The 24,626-nt window shown below is 37.3% G+C and overlaps 1 protein-coding gene and 1 long non-coding RNA gene across 6 annotated transcripts in view; one reads left to right on the top strand and one right to left on the bottom strand.

Moving 5' to 3' along the window:
• Positions 1–24,626, bottom strand: part of INO80 (INO80 complex ATPase subunit) — a 133,185-nt gene that overhangs the window by 53,282 nt on the left and 55,277 nt on the right. For all 4 annotated transcript variants that reach the window (XM_036084217.2, XM_036084216.2, XM_036084214.2 and 1 more), the window contains exons 15-24: positions 18,148–18,207; positions 17,573–17,715; positions 16,345–16,429; positions 15,251–15,368; positions 14,217–14,302; positions 10,390–10,557; positions 10,040–10,173; positions 8,467–8,534; positions 7,676–7,769; positions 6,732–6,903 (exon numbers count right to left, since the gene is read on the bottom strand). In XM_036084217.2, the coding sequence (XP_035940110.1) occupies positions 6,732–6,903; positions 7,676–7,769; positions 8,467–8,534; positions 10,040–10,173; positions 10,390–10,557; positions 14,217–14,302; positions 15,251–15,368; positions 16,345–16,429; positions 17,573–17,715; positions 18,148–18,207 (1,128 nt within the window). The remainder of the gene's footprint in view (positions 1–6,731; positions 6,904–7,675; positions 7,770–8,466; positions 8,535–10,039; positions 10,174–10,389; positions 10,558–14,216; positions 14,303–15,250; positions 15,369–16,344; positions 16,430–17,572; positions 17,716–18,147; positions 18,208–24,626) is intronic.
• Positions 1–24,626, top strand: part of LOC144382898 (uncharacterized) — a 124,838-nt gene that overhangs the window by 72,860 nt on the left and 27,352 nt on the right. The gene's annotated exons all lie outside the window — the stretch shown is intronic.

Below are 24,626 nucleotides of genomic sequence, written 5' to 3'. Positions count from 1 at the left end.
AATATGGACCCCTGGTGTCTCATCTTTCGTGACACCACACTCTGAGATTAATCTTCATCAAATACCAATGACCGAGATCCCCACTGGTGTGCTCAGTGATCTGAGTGATTAAATGGCCTTCGTGAAACTGGCTATCAGATTACTCCTTCCAATGGCTTGACAGTAGCCACCAAAAGTTTATTTCCCCAAGACTACAACTATAGCATCTATGTAATAACACAAGCCAAAAAGAGGCTGAAACTCCTGGTTTAACATCTAAACCCCAACAGACTGGCATTTAAAGACTCCTACAACTTACCTTACTAGCCCTTTCTTTTGTTTAGCTCCAGTGTTTAACTTGGAATATCCTTCCTCCTCCCCAGATTCCTATCACTTGAAGTCCAACTTAACACCATTTTAGGCACCTGGGTGGCTCAGTTGGTTAGGTATCTGCCTTTGGCTCGGGTCATGATCTCAGGGTCCTGGGATCAAGCCCCACGTCGGGCTCCCTGCTCAGCTCTAATAAATAAATAAAATCTTTAAAAAAAATAAAATAACACCATTTCTATAACAACTTCTTTGTCCATTTCAATCTAAGGTGATTTCCCATTCTGAACTTTACCACTAATCATCCACCACCAATCTGGCAATTAATCATGTCTTCTTTCAATTCTTGAGTCATTTTTGTTTTTAAAGTCTTTCTAAGAGGCGCCTGGGTGGCTCAGTTGGCTAAGCGTCTAGCTCTTGGTATTGGCTCAGGTCATGATGTCAAGGCCGTGAGACTGAGCCCTGTGTCCGGCTCTCCACACTCAGCTGGGAGTCTGCTCAAGATTCTCTCTCTCTCTCTCTCTGTGCACCCCCCCCCACCCTGTGCTCTCCTTCTCTCAAATAAATAGATCTTTAAAAAAGTAAAAAATGAAGTCTTTTTAAGTTTGTGTGTTTTTACTACATGCATGAATGATTTTTCAAACCAGAAAGCAGGGACCATGACTGTTAACACACCTTGCCCACAGCAGACACTGCTGACTAACAGGTTGGTAAACAACATTAATTACATATGCTCTCTGTGGGAGTAGACTGACATTGAGAGGAGGTGATTCTAAAGGTAGTCTGACCAGCAGAAAAAAGGAGCATCAGAGAACCCCTGATCATTAAGCCAATACCAAATTCTACCACCAGAGATTCATTCAATCAATAAATAAGTTCTTCTGACATATAGATTGATGTACCCATTCACTCCAATTGGCCTTGGTACTGAACAATTAAAAACAGCATGAAGAAAGAGAGAAGGGTGTGTGAAGAAAAAGGAGTACTTCCCCCAATAAATACTGGGTCCTCCCCTCTATCACCATTCCTTACTCAATTAGGCTTCTTTTACTATCCAGACTAGTGGTCTACAAAGAAAGCTTCATATGCAAGATTCACAAGGTAAATAATATTAACATGTTAGGCTAAGTGTATCATTTTAAAGAAAATAATACACAGGTATAGTCAAAATGGATTAAACATATTTTAGTAACAGGGGGACATAACCAAAAAATTTGGGGACCAGTGGCCTATATATCTACAATGTTGAAGAGTTTAAAATAAGATTTATGAGCTGATTCTAAAATTTACATAAGAATGCAAAGAGCTAAGAACAGCCAAGGCAATACTGAAGGAAGATGAAGCTAGAAAATCTGTGCTACCAGTGATCACGACTTATTATGAAGCTACAGTTCATACACGGTGGTACTGGTTCAAGGATAGACAAATGGACCAATGGAACAGAAAAGAGCCCAGAAACAGACCCATACACATACAGCTACCTATTTGGCAAAAGTGATGCTGAGGGCAGTAAGGATGGTCTTTTCAATAAACGGAGCTGGGTAAAATCTCTATCTATATGCAAAAAAAAAGACAATCCTTAAAAAACAGACTAAAAAACCACCACAATTCCCTGTAGATTGGAATGTGAAAGGTAAATAAAAAAAAAAAACTTATGGAGAAAAATATAGAGGATTACCTTCATGACCTTTGTATATAGGCAAAGATTTCTTCAACAGGACACAAAAATGCTAACTAACAAAAGACACCACTGAGAGTGCAAAAGTAAGCTACAGAGTAGAAAATAATCTGTAATACATAAGGACTACAAATCACTATGAAAACACAGACAGCCTCATAGAAAAATAAGCAGTATCTTGAATAAGAATTCATAAAGGAGGTTATCCAAATGGCTAATAAGCATTAGGAAAGGTATTCAATATCATCAGTCATAAGGGAAATGTAATTTAAAGCCACACAGAAAGGCTACTAAAATGAACAAATAATACATCATTCTGGCAAGGATGTGGACCAATCAGAACCTCTCATATGCTGTTAATGAGAGTGAAAACACTGGTGCAACTGTTTGAATTTTCACTAAAAGATCTGTACGGTAATACAACAGTAGTATTTGTAACAAGAGAAACTAGGAATCACCCAAATATTTGCCCACAGTAACTCTTGGGAAGGCAAGGCAGTGGAGAGGAAAAGTGAATGGAAGTGGACACAAGGGACTTCTGGAATAGAGTTCCAGTAGTGTTTGTGAAGTAACTCAGCTGTATGTACACTTACGATTTGTGCACTTTCCTATATGCATGTTAATATCTCTAGAAGGACAGCCAACACAACAAAAGAGAAGATATAAAAAGTTTTATATGCTATACTTATTATTTCTCTCTAATCTACTTGGCTTGTTGTCTACTAAAGCAAAGCAAATGCTCATTTTTTCAGAATCAAGTTAGCTGCTTCTTAGAATCATGAGTTCAAATAGTTGCTAATTAATTCTCTTAGAAAAAAAAAATTTTTTTTAACTTCCCTAATAACTTCGTTAGGGTACTGGTTATCACTCACGAATTTTCTTCCTACTCCCACAATCTTTAAAGATGGACTCCACATTTATGTCAGTCCTTTTCTAATCTTTCAAGACTTTTCTCATCCTTCCTAAGTTTGTAATTCATCATTTGAATTACAGCAAATATCTCAAGTTATACTGTCAGGACATTTACTGAAAATAGTAAGCATAGTTAGTTATAAGTCTATTTCCTGGGAAAACAAAAAACTCTGATTCCACAGTAGTAGGATCCCTATTTAAACAAAGTGGTCTTCCACAGGATTTGTAAATTATATTAACAATGCCAGAACTGTTTTTTTAGACCTCAAAAACAGCAAACAAGTCTTATCAGGAATGATAGGCACAAAGCAAACATGATGAATTTATCCCACACATAAGAGCCCAAGACCTTATATTTAAAACTAATTGAAAAACATCAGCACAACAGGTAATTATTACATTGAAGTCTTAGCACTGTTAACTAATATTTGATGTTTTCTTTTTAAAAAAGACTCATTTTTGTCAATTTTTTTTAAAATGAAAAACTGGCAGGATCAGAGTAGACTATGAAATTTCAAAGTGTGGTTTTGATGTCTGTATGTATGCTAAAATTATCATGCGTCTTAAGTTTTAACTTTTATATTCTTAACTAATGAGTTTTGGAAATCTGTTCTAAAGGATTAGGTGTCCAAAATTTCATTCTCTACTCTTCTTTGCATAACAGACAAAACCAATGTTCTCTAGATAAATTAGATAAATGTTTCTTGACTAAGAAAAACTCAGTTCAGAGAAACCAGTGTGAGAAATAGGACAGTAGTGGTGACAGGCACCTTCTAACAAAGCCATTCTTGGGGGGATAGTTCCCATAATAAACTACTTTGCTCAAGTTTGGATCAGCTGGGTTCTTTCAAAATTAATTATCTTTATTTATACAATCTTTGAATACCAGGGATATAACAGGTAGATACCAGAATATACTAAGACAGAGATGGACCTTGACTACTAACTACAAGTCAGGGTAACTACACAGTGAAATGTGCATTCAGCTCTCTGAGCAATTTCTGAAAGTGAGACTCTTCCTTAAGTTCCAAATGTCAGTTTCGTTCTTTTGACTATTAAAAAGAATGATCCAGAATCTTCTACATGGTGACTCTATTTATCTAGTCCTCTGACTATCCTAATATTATGAGGTCATATAATGCTGTATTTTTCAAACTGTGATTAGTGAGGGTCATGAAATCATTTTTTAGTAGGTTCTAACTAACATTAAGAAAAAAAAGAACTAAAAAAAATCAGAGTACATTGTACATGAAGGTTAGGTTAAGTATAGTCTTGTGAATATTTTGTTATAAAAATTTATGTATGTATATGTAGTATTTCCTATATCTACATACTTACCAGGTGGTGATAAAAAAATATTCTTAAAAAAATATTCTTGAGTTATGGTCACACTTCAAAAGCCACAGATATAATGGGCTTTATTATATTTTTATTAATTGTTACATATGAAGTCTCAACAAAATAATTCTTTATTCAGAAGTTAGGTCAATCTTTAAGACTAGATATCATATAAAGACCATTCTGCTTAGTTGAAAGCAACAATTTCTTATAACAGATCAACAAACTCTGGCAAAATACACTGCCTGGTTGATATTTTAATATATACATGTTGGAGATAAGGGTGATGAGACCAAAAGCAGAGCAGTGTTTCTACATACACAGAATTAGCTTCCAGCTACCCCTGACCTACTGGTTGTGTACATGGTAAGCCCCTATGAGAGCATATGTCCATTTACAACATGAAATAAAATTAAAGAGGAAATGAAAGTGAATCTAACTTCAATTAGATAACCTTACAGATTTCACTACCAACTTCCCATAAGGCACATGACCCACATCTGAATTTCTCAGGAAATTCATTAATTGATACAAGGACCTCACTGAACAGATACAATGAATATACTACTGTATTTTCAGAAAGCAGAAGAATACAAATAAGGGAAAGAGGATCTCTGAGTGTTAAGAAAGTTGCAGGTATCTACATAAGAAGGCATAATAAACCCTTAGGAGAATGGTGCTTCCTGTACCAAAGTAAAACTAGCAACAACTTGGGGCACCTGGTGGGCTCAGATGGTTAAGCGTCTGCCTTCGGCTCAGGTCATGATCCCAGGGTCCTGGGATCGAGTCCCACATCGGGCTCCCTGCTCCACGGGGAACTTGCTTCTCCCTCTCCCTCTACTGTTCCCCCTGCTTGTGCTCTCTCGCTCTATCAAATAAATAAATAAAATCTTTAAAACAAAACAAAACAAAACAAACTAGCAACAACTTATAACTATAGTAATATAAATTATCAAATGTAGGTGGACCAGTCTATAGGAAGTTAAGCAACTCTTGACCAGTTACAGCAATATTTCACCAGACGGAAGTCACCCCATCACCACTGACTACATTATTCCAACAGGACTGGAACCTAATTCTATTCTCCTTTTTGCATTACCGATCTTCTCTCCAGAGTCCAAAAAAGCACATGGAGCAATGCTTGAGAAACCAATTTGGAAAACAGAAGGAAGTCGTATGAGTTCTTCAGTGTACAGGGGACAAATACCAGATCCCACCAAAGAATATCCAGCATTCAATAGCAATTAACTGTAAGACTAACGACCCACTAAATTTTTTAAAGGACACAAGGAAAATGCCCTGCCTTCTTAACTTTTAATTTTCTTGAAGGACCGTAACATATAAATATACAAATCTCTTTTCAAAACTCTCCAGTGTTACCATTTCAATCTGAATAAAATCTAAATCCTTGCAAGACCTGATGATGTCCTTATGATCTGGACCTACATCTACAACGTTATTTCCTGTCACTTTCTCTCTTACCTACTCTACAATGGCCAGAACAATCATATGAAAAAGTGTTCAACATCATTATTTTTCATGGAAATGCAATTTAAAATTGAGATAATGCGGTAACACTATAAATGCAACAAAATGGACTGACGATATCAGGTATAGGCAAGGATGATGAACAGCAGCAAACTTCTCACATTTTGAGGAGTATAAATTTCTAAAACCATTTTGGAAAAAGGCTTGGAAGGGGCTACTAAATCTAAACATACATATACCTGATGATACAGCAATCTCATTCCTAGATATAAACCCCAAAGAAATTAGTGCTTACATTTACCAAAAGACATGTACAAGAATATGCAATGCACTTTTATTTACAATAGCCCTCAAATGGAAGCAACCTAAATATCCACCAACAATAGCACAGGTTAATAAATTGTGGTCTATTCAGACAATGGAATACTTCATAGTATTACAAAAGAATGCTACAATGCAACATGGATGAATCTCACAGACATAATATTGAGGGAAAGAAGCTGGACACAAAAGTGCACATACTGGATAATTCCATTTACATTAAGGTCAAAACCAGGCAAAAATAATCTGTGGTGATAGAATAGTTGTTTTGTTGGTTTGTTCTGAAATGGAGGTATTAAATGGGAAGATGCATGAGGGAGACTTCTAGGTGCTGGAAATGTTCTATACCTTAATCTAGGTATAATCTAGTAGTTATGTAAGTGTATCCACATGGATAATTTCAAAGAGTTGTACATTTAAATTCCATGTAATTTACAGTAAAGTTATATACAAAATACATATTAAATATACACACATGCACAAACACGCACTATATATATATATGTACCCATACACATACAAAATGTCTATGAAGTGATAGTGAGTTATAACTCAGTACACTGCTCCCACTCCTCTAGGAACTTGTGGCTCCATGAGGCCATCACTGACTTTATTATTACTTTTACTGACGCAAAGAGAAGGGAAGTGAGTACTACCACGGATAGCTGATGGTGAAGTAAGTGCTTACCTTTAACAAAGGGCAGCTGCAAAGGTTGGGAAAGGAGAGTGGAAAATTAACCCCAAGAAGGAAATCCTTGTTTCTCAGATATCTCTGCTGGCTCTCCCCTTCTGGCTCTCCCCAGGAGCGCAGCTGATGGAGCCTGTAGGAGGCTTTCAGAGACAGGAAAAGAGCTAACCATCTGAAACAGACCACAGCAGACATGCTTATTCAGTGCTCCATGGAGGTTTGAGGGTAGTTCAGAGCAGTGAGGAACCTTGTCTTTCATTCACATGTCTCTTTTGTACATCTTGAGCATTTTAGAAACAGTTCTTTCCTACTTTCAGATAAAGCCATTTCACACTTTTCTTCTATAAATTCTGTCTTTGGCTTGACTTGGTTTGCTACTATGAAAACTAAAATCCTCCATAAAGCTCCACTCAGTGTTAAAGAATATCTAACTCTATCACAAAAATTCTACTATAAAAACATCCTCATATTAGGGAGACAGCCTTTTCTAACAAGGTCACTGTTTATTACATAAATACAAAATAATAACGTAAGTGAAAACCATTATTCCAAAGGAAAAGAACACAGAACTAAGTTTCCCAGAATAGTTAAGGCAGGCTATGCTGCAATCACTACCAAGTAAAGGACTCACTAGCCACTCTCTGCCTGCAGAAGCAAATACAACATAGGAGACTAACTAGAAATTAAGGAGACTTAAAGACCTTCTGGTAGCATTTGGGGGTTGAGCCTAAATAATTTTTACTTCAGGTATATCATGAAGCATCATGCAATTATTAAATGATCAAAAGAAAATTATGATTCCCTTACAAAAATTTTTACTCTTAACGAGAAAAAAATAAGAGGCTTGCTAAGATAATACAATAATAAGTATTTAGTTTCACAGTTCAAACTCTCTCCCTGTTTATTCCCAACTGCTCTCTCATCAAATTAAGCAAACTTCTCACCTGGCCAAAAGTCCCTGAAGCATGAGGTTTGCCATTTCTGCTGGAGATACATCAATAAAGCGAAGGAAGGAGAAACAGCTTTCTTCATTAACACCTGGAATATCAAAGGACAAAGTTAAACCCAACACTAAGTCAAGAGATAATAGTCAACTAAAGCTACTAAACTGCTGTCTTTTTATTTAAGAATGAAAAGATATCTAAAGGTTTCAACCCAGCCACTATGATGGAAGTCAGGGTGTCATATTTTTGTACTACAATTGCAAGTGGGAGAGGCAGACCTATGAGATATAGCATACATGGACCCGAGTGGAGTTGGCTCATCAGCTACCTTTGGGCTTTTTGGATCCTTGGCTAATCATCTTTCTCTTTTTATCACGGAAGGAAAAAGAAAAGTATAGAGTTAGAAGATTCTGAAATTTTGCCTAATACCAGGGACAATGCTCAAAGGTAAGCTGCTCCTTTCCCTTAGACTAAGGACGAAGGAACTAAGTCACATTAATGAAAGTCCAGCATTGTCTCTGTCAAGTTTCAAGGGTGTAAGAAACTCTTAAGAGGCAGGTATAAAATAAAGATGGAAGGTCAATGTAATAGTTGTTAATTGCTTCCTGTTATAGCCACAAATCATAGCATCTATAGATGAAGACAACTAATTTACTTAAAGCTTATCAAGACTTATTAAGATCCAGCATGCAGGCAAAACCACTGCTAGTTGAGTATCAGTCATTCAGCAAAACAAAGACCATTCTGGTAAACCCTGGCATAATTTCTTTCCCAAAAATCAAAACACCTACCTTTTCTGTGAAAGAGAGACTGCTGGATATAGTCTGGTGCAAATGGAGAAAGAAGAACCCTTAACCACCTGTAAAATCAGTAAATAAAATAAAATAAATCCAAATATAAAAATATTGGGAACTAGATTAGAGGTCCAAAACTAAAAAGAATCTTTTAGATTTCAAACTGTTTTCTACTTTAAAGAGGTCTGTTGCCTTATTACCAGGCAAAAATCATGGCATAAATGTCAGACAGTACTAAGTAATTAATATAGATATAAGAAAGTAATACAAGTTCAAAGTGGTCTCATTTCATTTCAGAGAATCACAATTCAAAGCTCTAAGTTACCATATACCATATGAAACAAACAGCACTATAGCTCTGGTCTGTTTCCCCCTGCCCATCTAGTTGAGTAATAGTCTGGAGCTATCACAGACTATTTTTTTTTTAATATTTATTTATTTATTTGAGAGAGAGAGAGAGAGAGAGAGAGTGGGAGCAGGGGCAGGGGAGAGGGAGAGGGAGAGGGAGAGGGAGAGGGAGAGAATCTCCAGCAAACTCCTAGCTGAGTGGGGAGCCCGACATGGGGTTTGATCCCATGACCCTGCGATCATGACCTGGTCTGAGATCAGGAGTCGGACACATAATCGACTGAACCACCCAGGTGCCCCACAGACAAAGAAGTCTTAAAATTAAACCCAAGGGGTGCCTGGGTGGCTCAGTCGTTAAGTGTCTGCCTTCGGCTCAGGTCATGATCCCAGGGTCCTGGGATCGAGCCCCACATCGGGCTCCCTGCTCCGTGGGAAGCCTGCTTCTCCCTCTCCTACTCCCCCCGCTTGTGTTTCCTCTCTCGCTATGTCTCTCTCTGTCAAATAAATAAAATCTTAAAAAAAAAAAAATTAAACCCAAGAAATGTGTCTCAACTTCAGTTTCATTAGGCTAAATATTGTTGATGATTATTTTGGTAATACTGCTTATATTATTTCTCTACAGAAAGAACTTTCTAAATCCATGATTCTCAAATGTTGATGTGCACAAGAATCCTTTGGGAGCTTGTTAAAAAAAATCCAGAAGCCAGGGATAGCCTCATTCCCAAGTGTAGAATGGACCTACACACATTTTCTGAATGGAATTGGTCTCTAGCATATTATATTAACAACCACTTCACCTTTAACCAAATCTGTCACTGCTGATTCTGGCAGGAAGGTAAATTTGATTAATCTGAAATCCAATCAGTTCTCCCACAAGTGCTATTCCAAGTATAAAATAAGCCACCGCAAAACAATTTCAGTACTAGAGCAGAGACATATGATGATCTCTCTTGGTACAAGTACACATTTGCACACATGTGCACATTTCTCAATCAGAAAAGCAACCAGAAGTGGCTAGAGCTATTAAGGTCATCCAATTAAACCCCGATACTGCACAGATTCCTACCACAACGTTCCCCAATAAATAGGTGTTCACCCTATACTTAAATACCTCATTGTTGGGGAACTCAAACACTCTCCACTAAACCCCCCAAATCACTAAGCCACAAAACCCCAAATTACAAAAACACCCCAGAGTGAACAGGTATTAATATTTGCTCACCTGTCACGTGAATGGTTGAAGACCCTGATTTGTCCATGACGGTAGATAAACTTTGAAATCTGGTATGGCTTTAAGGAAATATGAAATGGAGACCAAGTTTCTTGTCGTTCAAATAACTCTGGGTGATTACACACCTAAGAGGAAGGAAAATGACAAGACACCACTGTCATGTGCAGACATCACTCTCAGAAATCATGGGGAATCCCAAACCCTGAATGTTTGCTTTTGTGAATATATACTTTCTCATTTCCTCTCTTTTTAACAAATAGCCTTTATCTGACCTTGGTTAGAGCCTTTTTCTTGAAATGGGTTAATGAGACAACTCCAAGGCAGCTGACCTAAAATCTTACCTTCCTAAATTGCATGACCAGATTCATGAGGCTGCTGGTGGTGGTCTGTGCTTGCTGGGTAGAGCCCATAGAAGACTGCAATAAATCCTCAATAGAAATTTTGTTCTTTAGTGCCTGATATAGAAGCTTCTGTCGGCTGGTCAGCTGGCAATACATCAGAATCTCAATCTAAAAATCAATAAGGACATTTATATTTTGAAAACCAGTTTCTAAGAGAAATCAGTATCAGCCTAAGAAACACATGCAAGCCAGATTATGACTGAACAGACAATATACCTATCTCTAGAAACTCAGTATCTCTATAAGCCTGGGATGTGGCTAATTATCCAGAAAAATATTCTTTTCTTGACACTCTTCCCTGTCACTCACTTTACATGCTGTCCCTGAGAAATCTCTTCCATTTTCAATAGCACCGCTATCCATTGCAGTGACTTGCAAAAATATTTTCCCTACCATTCCCAGCCCCATATTTTTTCTTTTCTTTTTTTTTTTTTAAGATTTTATTTATTTATATTCATGAGAGACAGAAAGAGGCAGAGGGGGAAGCAGGCTCCATGCTGAGCAGGGAGCCCAGCGTGGGGCTCGATCCCAGGACCCTGGGATCATGACCTGAGCCGAAGGCAGTCGCTTAACGACTGAGCCACCTAGGCGCCCCTTTTCTTTTTTTTTTTTAAGATTTTATTTATTGCGGCGCCTAGGTGGCTCAGTCGTTAAGCATCTGCCTTCGGCTCAGGTCATGATCCCAGGGTCCTGGGATAGAGCCCCACATCGGGCTCCCTGCTCCGCGGGAAGCCTGCTTCTCCCTCTCCCACTCCCACTGCTTGTGTTCCCTCTCTCGCTGTGTCTCTCTCTGTCAAATAAATAAGTAAAATCTTAAAAAAAAAAAAAAAAGATTTTATTTATTTCCCAGCCCCATATTTTCAACTACCCACTATAATGGTACCACTCAGAGAGTCAGTGGGGAAAAAAAATCTTTTCTATAATTTACTAAATTGATTAACAGCATTACCATTCACTCAGTTACCCAAAAAGAAATTTCAACCAGCTCTGATTTTTCTTTCTTTCTCATGCCCATGTTCTATCATTTCCTAAGTCCCGCAAATCCACCTGGAAATTAACCTCTAATTATCATCCTGACCACTCTCATTGTCTTACTGCAGACTCTCATCATACCTAATCTAGACTGCTACTATCTGAGGGGGTAAGGGGGAGTGTCTTCCTGCCTACAGTCTTTATTGGTTCTAAGAAACTTTCCATACAAGTCTTATAAGGTGATTCCAACTGCTGAAAAACCTTCAATGTACATTTATTGCCTATATTAACATACTAAAAATTCTCTGGTAGGCACAGAAGGTTTCCCATACTCTAACCAACCCTACTGTCCCAGTCTCCTCATCACCATGTCCTCCTATATACCCTAGCAACAATGCTCTGAGTAATGTTTGCTAAACATGCTGCATATTTGAATGTTGCTCTCCCTTTGTTCACCTTGCTCTTGTTGCCTAGCATCTGCTTCCTTACATATTTTCCTAGTAAATGCCAATTCATTATTCCAGACCTAGCTCACATGTCATCTCTGCTTTGATGCCTTCTCTAACCTTCCCTAACAGAACTACTCCCTTATCTGTGTTCCCATTATACTTCACATAGACAATCACTCTCTCTCTTATGATACAATATTAGTTAGTTATGTATTCATCTCCCTTGGAAATCTGAATGGAACCTGGACACTATATCTTTATATACCAATGGCTAGCAAGCAATTAGAGTTTAATAAAGAAATATATTATTTAAAAATAGATTAGAAACAATACTGATGTTTAAGAAATCTTAAGGAAAATACTATGCACAGTGATTAAACCATACTACATCCTCTGATCACCTCCATACTCACGACCAAATAACAGAAATTATGACACTGCTATCATTTTTTAAGCCCTTTCCGATATAAAAGGATTCACTGTTTTATAAAGTATTTTCCTTCTATCAGGTATATCTGTGCAACACTGCTATTTAGTTATAATCAGCCAGTTTCACAAAATAGTCATCAAGATTTCTTTAAAAATAAATAAAACAAAGGTACAAAGGTACTTTTCACTTTAAAGGTGTACATCCCCACCACAATCTTTCAAGGAGAGTTACTAATTTCAAAATAATCTAACCTTTTGGCAGTGATAGAGGAGAACCACCTGATATTATCAAGAACACTGAAAGATGACTTTTAGGTAGAGAGTAGAATTGTGAGAAATAGGTGGAATCTATGGAAGATGGGGGAAAAGTCTGAAGAACTGGGAGGAAAAAAGGAAGAAAGGAGAATATGGAGAGGAATCACAAGAGATAAGGAAAAAAACAACAGAAGTCTGGTAAGAATAAAAAAAAAAAAAAAAAATATTTAGGGGCGCCTGGGTGGCTCAGATGGTTAAGTGTCTGCCTTCGGCTCAGGTCATGATCCCAGGGTCCTGGGATCGAGCCCCACATCGGGCTCCTGGCTCAGCAGGGAGCCTGCTTCTGCCTCTCTCCCTGCTCATGCTCTCTCTCTCTCTCTCTGTATCTCTGTGTCTCAAATGAATAAATAAAATTTAAAAAAAAAAAAAAAGATATTTATAAACCAAAAAAAATTTTTTTTAATTTAAGATTTTATTTTTAAGTAATCTCTATGCCAAATGTGGGGCTTGAACTCACAACCCCAAGATCTAGCGTTATATGCTCCACTGACTGAGCCAGCCAGGTACCCCAACAAACCAAAATTATTGGCTTAGTATGAGGAAAAAATATTAAAACCCAAAGCACATTAAACTTCTAAATCTAATTCTTAGTTTACAGAAATACAGGAGACCAGAGAACATGTTAGACAATACCACAATGATGCAATTAGCAAAATCCTACATGTGGGAAACTCTACAGGACAAATAACTCGGTTTCTTCAACAAGGAAAAAAAGTAGGGAGGGACGATAAGATTTATTAAGACACATATCACCCAAATGCTATGTGTGGGCCTTGCTTGGATTCTGATTTCAAAATCTTTAATTCTTTTTTTTTTTTAAAGATTTTATTTATTTGACAGAGAGACACAGTGAGAGAGGGAACACAAGCAGGGGGAGAGGGAGAGGGAGAAGCAGGCTTCCTGCGGAGCAGGGAGCCGGACGTGGGGCTCGATGCCAGGACCCTGGGATCACGACCCGAGCCGAAGGCAGATGCTTAACGAGTGAGCCACCGAGGCGCCCCAAAAATCTTTAATTCTTTAACAGAGAAAGAGAGAGGCAGGGAACAGAAGTTGGAGGGAGAATGAGGGAAGAGAGAGAAACAGACAAATGGGGATAGCTGAGCAATGACTGGATATGTGATAGTATAATGGGATTATTGTCTCCTTTAGCAGAGGTAATAATATATGGTTATATATTTTTTAAAAAGACTAAATCCTTAAAAAAAAGACTAAATATTTTAGAGATACAGATGAAAATATTTGTAAATGAAATAAAAGACATCTGGGACATGCTTCATAATAATCTATAGGGATGGGGATGGAAATGAGTTAATCACTATTGAAGCTGTATGGTGGTTACAAGAGGATTCATTATACTATTTTTCTACTTTTGTAATGTCTCAAATTCACCATAATAAAAAGCATAAAACAAAAAGAAGAAAAAATATTACCTGCCTTGGTTGTTTGACTCATTTTAAGTCTTCTTTGATCCACTCAAGTTTAATGGTCTTCTCTCAAACTAATCACCCTTCAACTAAACATTTACCAAGTAATTTTTTTTTATCCTGGAACCCTAAGGTGGTGTCTATTAAGGCTTAAACTAATGAAGTCTTCTTTCCTTACCTTGTCAGACAATTCATTTTCTACATCTTTCTTGATTCTCCTCAGCATAAATGGCTTCAAGATCATGTGTAATCGAGAGAGTTGATCTGAAATGCCAGGAGGCCCCCCCGACAAATAATACATTATATTGACTTAACACAAACAAAAGAAATATCATGATCATCTCTCACTAAACTGTTCTTACACCTTTTGGCTTAGTGAACCTCTGAAAGAAGACTAAAACTTAATCTTTTTGTTAAGTAGGAAACCAAGGAGTCTGAATTTTCATAGCACCTGCCTATAGTTTATAGGGCAAATGCATTTTTCTATCATTTACTCAGACCAACAAGGACCCCTTTATTATTATTAGAATTCACTGTTAGAGTGTTCTAAGATCATTTTATCAATAACAGAGTTCTCATATAGGTGAATGAAGCTATCTGGGCCTCCCAGTGTTCCTCCAAAATCATTTTTCTAAGTATGTCAGCAAATTAACAAATTGTAATATACGAAATTACTTTAGGACTTTTCTAATAGTTGGTAGATGTCAGTTCATATCAATGTAATAAACACCTCGCAACTCTTATATTATTCATCAAGATCAAAAGTATTGATAAATAAGTTTTAAAATATTCACAGTAGAAACAAATCCTACTATAGGAAGAAAATAACAAAAATAACCCCTCTCATATTTGTTTTTATCACAGGATAAAAACCTTACCTCATTCCATAAGGAATATAATTCTGATAGGAATTTTTCAGAATCTACATGGAAAATGAGGATTCTATAAGCCAAAATGTGGTACTTTTTGAACTCTGCCTGTTCTACCTTGATTAAATAGGCAACAGTACAGCAGTATCACCTGTATGAGTTCTTTTGGCTCTTTTAAACATGAACAAAGCATATAATTACTTTATAAGAGAAAAAACTCCCCCCCTCCCCATAGATCCTTCTATGAATACTGGAAGAAAAATTCTTTACATAGAAGAAAATATTCAATTATGTAGTTGCCTACACTGATAGGTAGAAAGAAAGAGTTCATAAAAGCACTCACTCTCATCAATGGCAGATTTGTTTTCGGCGTGGCTCTCAATGTCCTTGGAAAACCATTCATTAAATTCCTCATGTGAATCAAATAATGTTGGCATAATGAAATGTAGCAGAGCCCAGAGCTGGAATCAGAAGAAATGTGAAATAATTGTAGGAAAACAAAATGACAGTGTGTGAGGATATGATGAGGGTTTGGAGAGTGAAAGTTGCAGGTGTGTGTGTCTGTGTCTAGGAACAGCTGTAAGTGTGGGCAAGAGGGTGAAAAAGAATGAGTGCGTAAGCACATGCCTCATCAACCAACCCTCATTTTCTAAGATGTTAGAGCAAAATGAGATTATTTTTCAATTAATTTCAAACTGAAAGTACAAGTCCTGCTCATATTTTGCAATGGGATAGTTTTAAAGATCTTATATATTTAAAAAATCCACTTTACAACCAACACAATCTGAAGTAGCATAACTTGCTAATAATAACTCTTAATTGGGGGTCAGGAAATTATGGCCTACGATGCCAAGGCTGGTCTGCCAGCTACTTTTATAAATAAAGTTTTAGTGGGATATAGCTACACCTATTCCTTTATGTATCGTCTATGGCTGCTTTCACATTAGAATGGCAAGGTTGAGCAGCTGCAATAGCAACTATATGGCCTGTAAAGTCTAAAATATTTACTATCTAAAAAAAAAAAAATTACTATCTGGCTCTTTATATAAAGTTTTCTGACCCCTGTTCTAGATGATCAATTATCTTTTCTAAATAAGGAATTTTAGCTCCTCTCAGTGCCAAAGATTATTACCTTTTCATTCTATCATAAAAACATCCCTGCATTAGATGGGTAGCATTTCTAATGCGGTCACTATTTATTCCATAAATACAAAGGAATACATTAATTTATCTGCCTATGCCAGAGAATAAGAAAATAGGAATGATGCCCAAAAAACCCATTTAGGGCAAGCTATGGTCAAATTCTTCCTTTTATGTGGGGATTATAATTTGTACAGAGCAGTAATGTTCCAGGTGGGCATGGGAAAGAGTTCTATTCTGTGCTAGAACCATTCTGTTTAATGCAGACATAAAACCGAAGCCTTTACTAATGCCTACCTCCGCCATGGTGTTCTGAATTGGGGTCCCAGTTAGCAAAAGCCGATTCCGACACTGGAACTGCAAGAGAATCTTCCAACGAACACTGTTCAGTAAAATGAATTACAAATTCCAAGTTAGCAGTAAATATTTCTTCACCCTACTAAGACCCTGTATTTCTAAAAACGCTTTCCAAAAAAATTCCAAACACCCAGAATCAAGTACTCCACCATGTACACATTGAAAAATATTATTCAACAAAGCCGAGGACAGAAAATGACTCCTGTATACTAAAAACATGGTATTAGGATTTAGAAAAAACAGCCCTCAAATGGGTAGAGTAGGATCCTTTCTGGCTTAACAAAGTGCTCTATTACCTTTGGTCAGTTTTGTTGACACAAGCTTTTTAATTATAAGGTATTTATCTGTAGTAGAAAGCTTTATAATTCTTAATCTCTGTGCTTCTAGTGTGAGTTTAGAGAGATCAATGGAGAAAGGGGATAGGTGTGAGAAGAAAATGCAAAATCAGTATATTGCTCCCAGCAGTAAGCATGTCCTACTTCAAAAAAGTACAATATGAAGTAATGTCCGTCAGAGGACAGAATGTACCATCCATCTTGTCAGTTAAAATGGAACTCTAAGAAAGTCTTATGGGCTCACCAAGAGTTAATAAAAATGCATTCAATGCAACATTTAATACCACTGAGTAACCCTTTAACGTCAAGCAATGACTTACTATTCAGTTTGTTACTTTGAAGGTAATATAATATTTTAAACATGTAACTTCCAATAAAAAGATCTTGGGGCTCTAATAACCAATCAGGGACTAGGACAACCTGATAAAACAGACAGAACCTACAATGTATATAATGTAATATTTTACTTCCTACTAAGACCTCCTGTTTAAAATAATCCCTAAATCAAAGGGCAGACAAGCCTTCTCCCACAAAAATGTTCCTTGAAGAACAAAGATTTACTAAGATGCAATAAATATTGAGTAGAGAAACAGAAGTTAAGAAAATTCCTTGTATTCTAAACATTAATATTTGTATTCCATATAAAATGCAAAAGGGAATTTTTGCCTTCTGGTCAGATACATGGCATATGCAGAGACCATATCATGCCATGTTTGGAAACCTCTCTGATCTTTATTCATCTGTGTGTATACATATATCATAAGTCTATATCCTATATCTATATATCTATACAGTCTTAGTCTACAGAGTTTGGTGTCTATTAATCATGTTACCTGGAACTACTCTTGAGTGCCTGAGCCTCATCCAGTACCATGTACTGCCACTTGACACGCTGGAAATACTTTACATCCTGCACCACTAGCTGGTAGCTGGTGATAACCACATGGAAGGGGGCATCCTGAGTGTAGAGGGTCTTCTGTAAATATAAGAAGGGAAGAATGGAAATAGATACCTAATAATTCATAAGATAATGAGGAATGGATTTTATTTTCTAAAGCTAAGAAGTTTAACATAGTCCTACTAAAGATGTGCTTCTCCCACGTCGTAGATGTGCAGTGAATTAAACCATAACTGTTTTTAAAGTACTCACCTTAATTACAGATCATGTTAAATATCAGTCTTCAGCTTATTTAAGAGTTCTTACTTAATCCTGGACTTTTAAGTTCAACTGATGGTCTATAATGGGAAAAGTGTTATAGAAGAAAAAAAGTGCACTTGTCTAGTGTCTAGAAATATATGTAAGATTTTATACACCAGAAGTTACTCAAATAAAATGGAGAAATGATTGCATATGTATGTGTGTGTATATACACAGGCGTATGTGTATATGCAATAAACTGAAAGTTACCTGACTCCAGAACCTTCTGATAACTTTTCTATCATGAGGATTTCCCCAATATGGTAGCACCTGGAAAAAGGACCATCATACAGATTATTTCCTACTTGTAATCTTAAAAGTATCATCACAAATGTTATTCAGAATGATTTTAAAAGAACCTAAAGAATGAATATAGGAATTCTTCTGTCACTGCCACTAGTATTCTTCCTGCTGACTGAATTAAAACACACATAGAGGGGTGCCTGGGTGGCTTAGTCATTAAGCGTCTGCCTTCAGCTCAAGTCATGACCCCAGGGTCCTGGGATCGAGCCCCGCATCGGGCTCCCTGCTCCGCGGAAAGCCTGCTTCTCCCTCTCCCACTCCCCCTGCTTGTGTTCCCTCTCTCACTGTGTCTCTTTCTGTCAAATAAATAAATAAAATCATTAAAAACACACACACACACACACACACACACACACAGAAAACATTTATGAGAAGGCATCAGAAAGCTACCGTGGCAGAAGAGAATTAGAGAGTCAAGATCCAGAAAAGAAAGTCCGTCCAGAAAGTAAAGCCTGACACCTGGTATGTGTCTTTCCTAAAGGTGTTGATCTTTCCCAAAAGTTCTAGCTGAAAAACTAAGAAATTGAGCAGAGTATTTTTTTTTTAAAGATTTTATTTATTTATTTGACAGAAACACAGTGAGAGAGGGAACACAAGCAGGGCAAGTGGGAGAAGGAGAAGCAGACTTCCCACCGAGCAGGGAGCCCTATGTGGGGCTCAATCCCAGGACCCTGGGATCATGACCTGAGCCCAAGGCAGACGCTTAACGACTGCACCACCCAGGTGTTCACCACTCCCCCCACCCCCCCCACCCCGCTTTTTTTTAAGAGATGCAGGGCCTACAGAACAAAAACTGGAGTTCAAGGCAAAGGATTATGATAACCACCCACTGGGAATCACAGGATACATGCCCATAGGCAATAAAGGTCAACTACACATAGATGCCCCTTAACAAGTTCTGAATCCCAGCTTTGAATCATCTCAATTCCTGACAAGATTAAGGTGGGGACTTTGGATTATTAGTGCACCCCCCAAACCCGCCCCACCAAATTACTACAGGCCAAAAACAAAACAAAACAAACACCACCAACCCAGAACACATATAAATCCTCTCTGGAAGAAGAAGAAAACAGAGCCCACAATTATCTCTAGAATTTTTCCTATATAATGTCTGGTATACAATAAAAACACAAATAAACAAAACCAACAAAAAACCCTCAGACATATGGAAAGACTAGACCCCATGACTGAAAACTAACAGGAAAAACAGATATAGGAAATAAATCCAGAGGAGACTCAGATGATAAAAATATCAGAAACAGACTTTTTTTTTTTAATTTTTTTTAAAGATTTTATTTATTTATTTGACAGAGAGAGACAGCGAGAGAGGGAACACAAGCAGGGGGAGTGGGAGAGGGAGAAGCAGGCCTCCCACCGAGCAGGGAGCCCAATGTGGGGCTTGATCCCAGAACCCTGGGATCATGACCTGAGCTGAAGGCAGACGCTTAACCGACTGAGCCACCCAGGCGCCCCCAGAAATAGACGTTTTAAGAAGATGCTAATTTGTTCCTGAAATTAAAAGATAAGCTTGGGAATTTCAGTGGTGTACTAGAAACTATAAAGTACCAAAGGGAGTTCTTTAGAACTGAAAATACAAAAACTAAAACTGAGAATTCAATCATGGGTTTAATGACAGATTAGATGCAGCTTAGAGAAAAGCAGTGAAACATGGCATCTGGGTGGCTCAGTCGTTAACAGTCTGCTTTAGCTCAGGTCATGGCCCTAGGGTTCTGGGATCAAGCCCCACATGAGGCTCCCTGCTCAGCAGGAGGCCTGCTTCTCCCTCTCTCTCTCCCCCTGCTGTGTTTCCTCTCTTGCTATCTCTCTCTGTGTTAAATAAATAAAAATTTTAAAATCTTAAAAAAAAAAAGAAAAGAAAAATTCAAAAGAAATAGTGAAACAGATGATAGGTCAAAAGGAAATATTTAGACTAAAGCATGGTGAAACAAAAGAATGTAAAATTCAGCACTTTTTCTGTGCATCTCTAGGTGTAATTTTCTTTCAAAGTGCTTCCTGGATCTGTAGCTTGATGTTTTTTGTTGTTTTGAAAAATCTCACTCACAGTGAAGTATAAATATACAGGAAGAAATGAAGATCAATGAAAACAGTGAATAGGTAATATTAATGTATGTAAATAAATTTAAAATGTATAGATAATAATAACGCTCTGTGGGGCTTAGAAGAGAAAATATATACAAAAACAACAGCAAGTCTCACTCTCTCAAATAAATAAATAAAATCTTTAAAACAACAACAGCAGCAGCATGTAAGTCTTCAGAAGACGAATGTAGTTAAAGTATACCGGCACCTGGGTGGCTCAACTAGTTAAGAGTCCAACTCTGATTTGGGCTCAAGTCATGATCTCAGGCCTGTGGAGCCTGCTTAGGACTCTCTCTCTCCCTCTTCCTCTGCCTCCACCCCATCCCGCTCACGGGCTCTCTCTACACTCTAAGAAAAAAAAAAAAAGTATACTAAAGCCTTTGTATGAAAGCAGTAACAGTATTAATTTATATTACACTTTTTAAAAAGTCAAGGGTGCATGTTCCTTGACTCTTGGGTATTCTCCTGGGTATCTACTAAAGAATAAAATGAATATATAATTAGCAAGCTAAGAAGGAATGAAAAAGAGTAGTAAAATCTAATCAATCCACAGGACACAAGGAAGGACAAAAAGGAAAGTTACAGAAGTAGAAGGAAAGAAGTAGAAAACAAACAGCAAGGCAGATTTAAAATCCATGTTATCTGGGCGCCTGGGTGGCTCAGTTGGTTAAGCGGCTGCCTTCGGCTCAGGTCATGATCCTGGAGTCCCTGGATCGAGTCCCGCATCGGGCTCCCTGCTCGGCAGGGAGTCTGCTTCTCCCTCTGCCCCTCCCCCCCTCATGTGCTTGCTCTCTCTCATTCTCTCTCTCTCAAATAAAAAAAAAAAAAAAAAAAATCTTTAAAAAAAAAAAAAAAAATAAAATAAAATCCATGTTATCAATAACTACATTAAAAATCAGCATAATTATGGGGCGCCTGAGTGGCTCAGATGGTTGAGCGTCTGCCTTCGGCTCAGGTCATGATCCCAGCGTCCTGGGATCCAAGCCCCCCACGAGGCTCCCTGCTCATCGGGGAGCCTGCTTCTCCCTCTCCCTCTGCCTGCCTGCCTGCCTACTTGTGATCTCTCTCGGTCAAATAAATAAAGTCTTTAAAAAATAAAAATAAATAGAATTACAAACAAAGGCAAGAAAAAACCTTAAATGTAAACAGAATGGTTAAACGTAAAAGAAAAAGACACCACATAAAAACCAGAAGAAAGCTAGTCTATTTAATGCCAGAGAAAACAGGCATTAGGCAAAAAGTCTTAATGAGAGGAATTTCATAATAAAAGGTTTATCAGGAAGGTAAAAATAATTGTAAATTTGTATACAACTCACAGCCTCAAAATATAAAGCAAAATGGACAGAAGAAAACAGAAATGGATAAATCCTTAATTGCGGTAATTTTTAAAAATTTTTATTTATTTACTTGAGAGAGAGACAGAGAGTGCACAAGCAGGGGGAGGGGCAGAGGCAGGGGCAGAGGGACAAGCAGATTGAGATCATGACCCCAGCCAAAGCCAGATGCTTAACGGAATGAGCCACCCAGGCACCCCTGTGGTAAATTTTAACATACTTCTTTCAATTAGTATTTGGACAGGCAGACAAAAAAATCAGTAAAGATACAGAGGAGCTGAAATACACCTGACCTAATCAACATATATACAACGCTGCACTCAACAACTGCATAATACCTAATATCTGCAAAGAGATACAAGACATTTATATGGGGGACCATAAAAGAAAAGTTCAAAAAATTTCAAAGGATTAAAATCATAAAAAGCCTGTTTTCCTATCACAGTAGATTTAAGCTGTAAATTAGTAACAAGATACCTAGAAAATCATCCTCTGTTTGGAAATTAAGAACTACACTAATTTATTTAAGTAGGCCCCACACCAATGTGGGGCTTGAACTCACAACGTAGAGATCAAGAGTCACACAGTCTACCGACTGAGCCAGCCAGGCGCCTCAAGAACCACTCTTTTTTTTTTTATTAAAGATTTTATTTATTCACTTGACAGAGAGTGCGGGTGCGCACAAGCAAGGGGAGGGGCAGGCAGACAGAAAAGCAGGCTCCCCGCTGAGCAGGCGCCCCCAAGAACCACTCTTAAATAAGCCATGAATCAAATAGAAACTTGAAATAGAAGCTAGAAATTATTTTGAATTAAAGAATAATGCAAATGTGGCACATCAAACCTTTGGATGGCTATAGTCATGCATAGAAAGCAATTAATACCCTTAAATACACTTACTGGAAAAAGCTGAAAATCAACAATCTAAGCTCCATCCTGAGATGTTAGAAAAAGAAAAAGTGCACAAAAAGTAGATAATAATAACAAAAGACAGAGCAGAAATGAATGAAATAGAAAACACATAAAATAGCCAATTTCAGGAATGAAAATGGAACATTAACTATAGAAAAAATATAAACCATATTTCTTGGGAAAAAAGAGGAAGTCAGAGACATTGGTCATACTAGAATCATAAAACAAATGTTACTCAGATACCTGCCAAATAAAATGAACTTTCAGATGTTATCATCATAGATCTAAATATCTTTTGAATGCACACTATCAATCTAAGCAGAGTCTACATTTAACTATGTTCTGCAGGGAAGTGAACACATTTCTGACAATCTAAAGGAGTAACGGCAATAGGAACAATAAATCAATAGAGCAGAGGTCATCAAACCTTTTCTGTAAACAGGCAAATGATAAATATTTTCAGCTTTGCAGGCAATATGATCTCTGTCACAACTACTCAACTCAGCTGTTGTAGTGAGAATGCAACCATAAATAACACTTAAACAGAAGAGTGTGGTTGTCTTTCAACATATATGCATTTAAATTTCATATACCATTTGTTGTATTACTTTTTAAATCAACAGTTTAAAAACATGAAAACTATTTTTAGTTTGCAAGCTGTACAAAAAAACAGGTGGCAGATTCCTCAATGAGTTAAATACAGAATGACTTAGCAATTCTACTCCGAAGTATATACGAAAAGAATGGAAATGAAAACAGGACGGGTGTTCAAATGATAACCTGTACATGAATGTTCGTAACAGTACTATTAACAATAGCCAAAAGGTGGAAACAACCCAAATACCGTTGAGAGATAAATGGATACACAAAATATAGCGTGTCCAGATAATTAAATATTATTCAGTCATAAAAAGGAATGACATGCTGACATGCTGAAACATGAAAATATTATGCTATGTGAAAAGTCATACATAAAAGGCCGCCTATTATATGATTCCAGTTAGATGAAATACCCAGAATAAGCGAATCCAGAGAAGTAGACTTGTGGTAGCCAGGGGCTGGAGGGAAAGGGATTGAGTAAGAAGCGACTGCTTAATGGGGAAGAGGTTTCTGTTTGGGATGATGAAAAAATTCTGCAACCAGATAGCATCAATCATTGCACCACACTGGAAATGTACTTAATACTAGTAAATTATACACTTTAAATGTGACATTTTAGACATTTTTTGTATGTGTGTGGGTTTTTTTATTTTTATTTTTTTTAAGTAATCTCTACACCCAATGTGGGGCTTGAACTCAGGACCCTGAAATCTAGTTGGATGCTCTACTGACTGAGCCAGCCAGGTGCTTTCCCTATGTACGTGTATTTTATTACAATTTAAACAAAACAGGACAAATGAACATGGCAACTGGAATATGCCCACAGGCCATTTTTACTGACCCCCTAGAATAACAAAAGTAAACTCAACATGCAAATGAGCACTCAGTTCCAGGCAGGGGCACAAAATCAAAGGAGAGGTATCAATGACATAAACAGTACTACACTGCCATCTAATGGTCAGTAAAGTTAATACTGAAAACTCAAGTGGCTCGGTGGAAAATTTTAAGACTTAATTTTTCAACTTCCTAATTGCTCAACATGTACTGGAAACGAAAGCAAAAATGAATGAATGAATGAATGAATGCAGAAAAAATATGGCAGCTCCATATTCCAATTGGCAAAGAATTCTAGAGAAAATATTCAACAAATTGCCTTAGAATCTCATCTTAGAAATTTAAAAATGAGTCCATAAAGTTAAAAGCTATACACTTAATGTGCCTTGTAAACCATTTCTAAATCTACAATTCAGCCACATGGTGGGGCCACAGCCACAAAGGTATCCCAAAATGGAATATCTCAGATGTGTCCTTATTCCTTACAAAACATAAGCAAGAAAACATCTTGACTCCCACCTCCACCCTATCCTGTGTCCTTTAAACTGCATGGAACCCATGTATTATGGAGACCCCAAATCAGGAAGACCATAACAATAACTCGATATA

Source organism: Halichoerus grypus, chromosome 8 (genome assembly GCF_964656455.1).
Source record: "Halichoerus grypus chromosome 8, mHalGry1.hap1.1, whole genome shotgun sequence".
Taxonomy (NCBI): domain Eukaryota; kingdom Metazoa; phylum Chordata; class Mammalia; order Carnivora; family Phocidae; genus Halichoerus; species Halichoerus grypus.
Note: the sequence above shows the minus strand (reverse complement) of the source record. Positions and strands in the feature narration are given on the sequence as shown.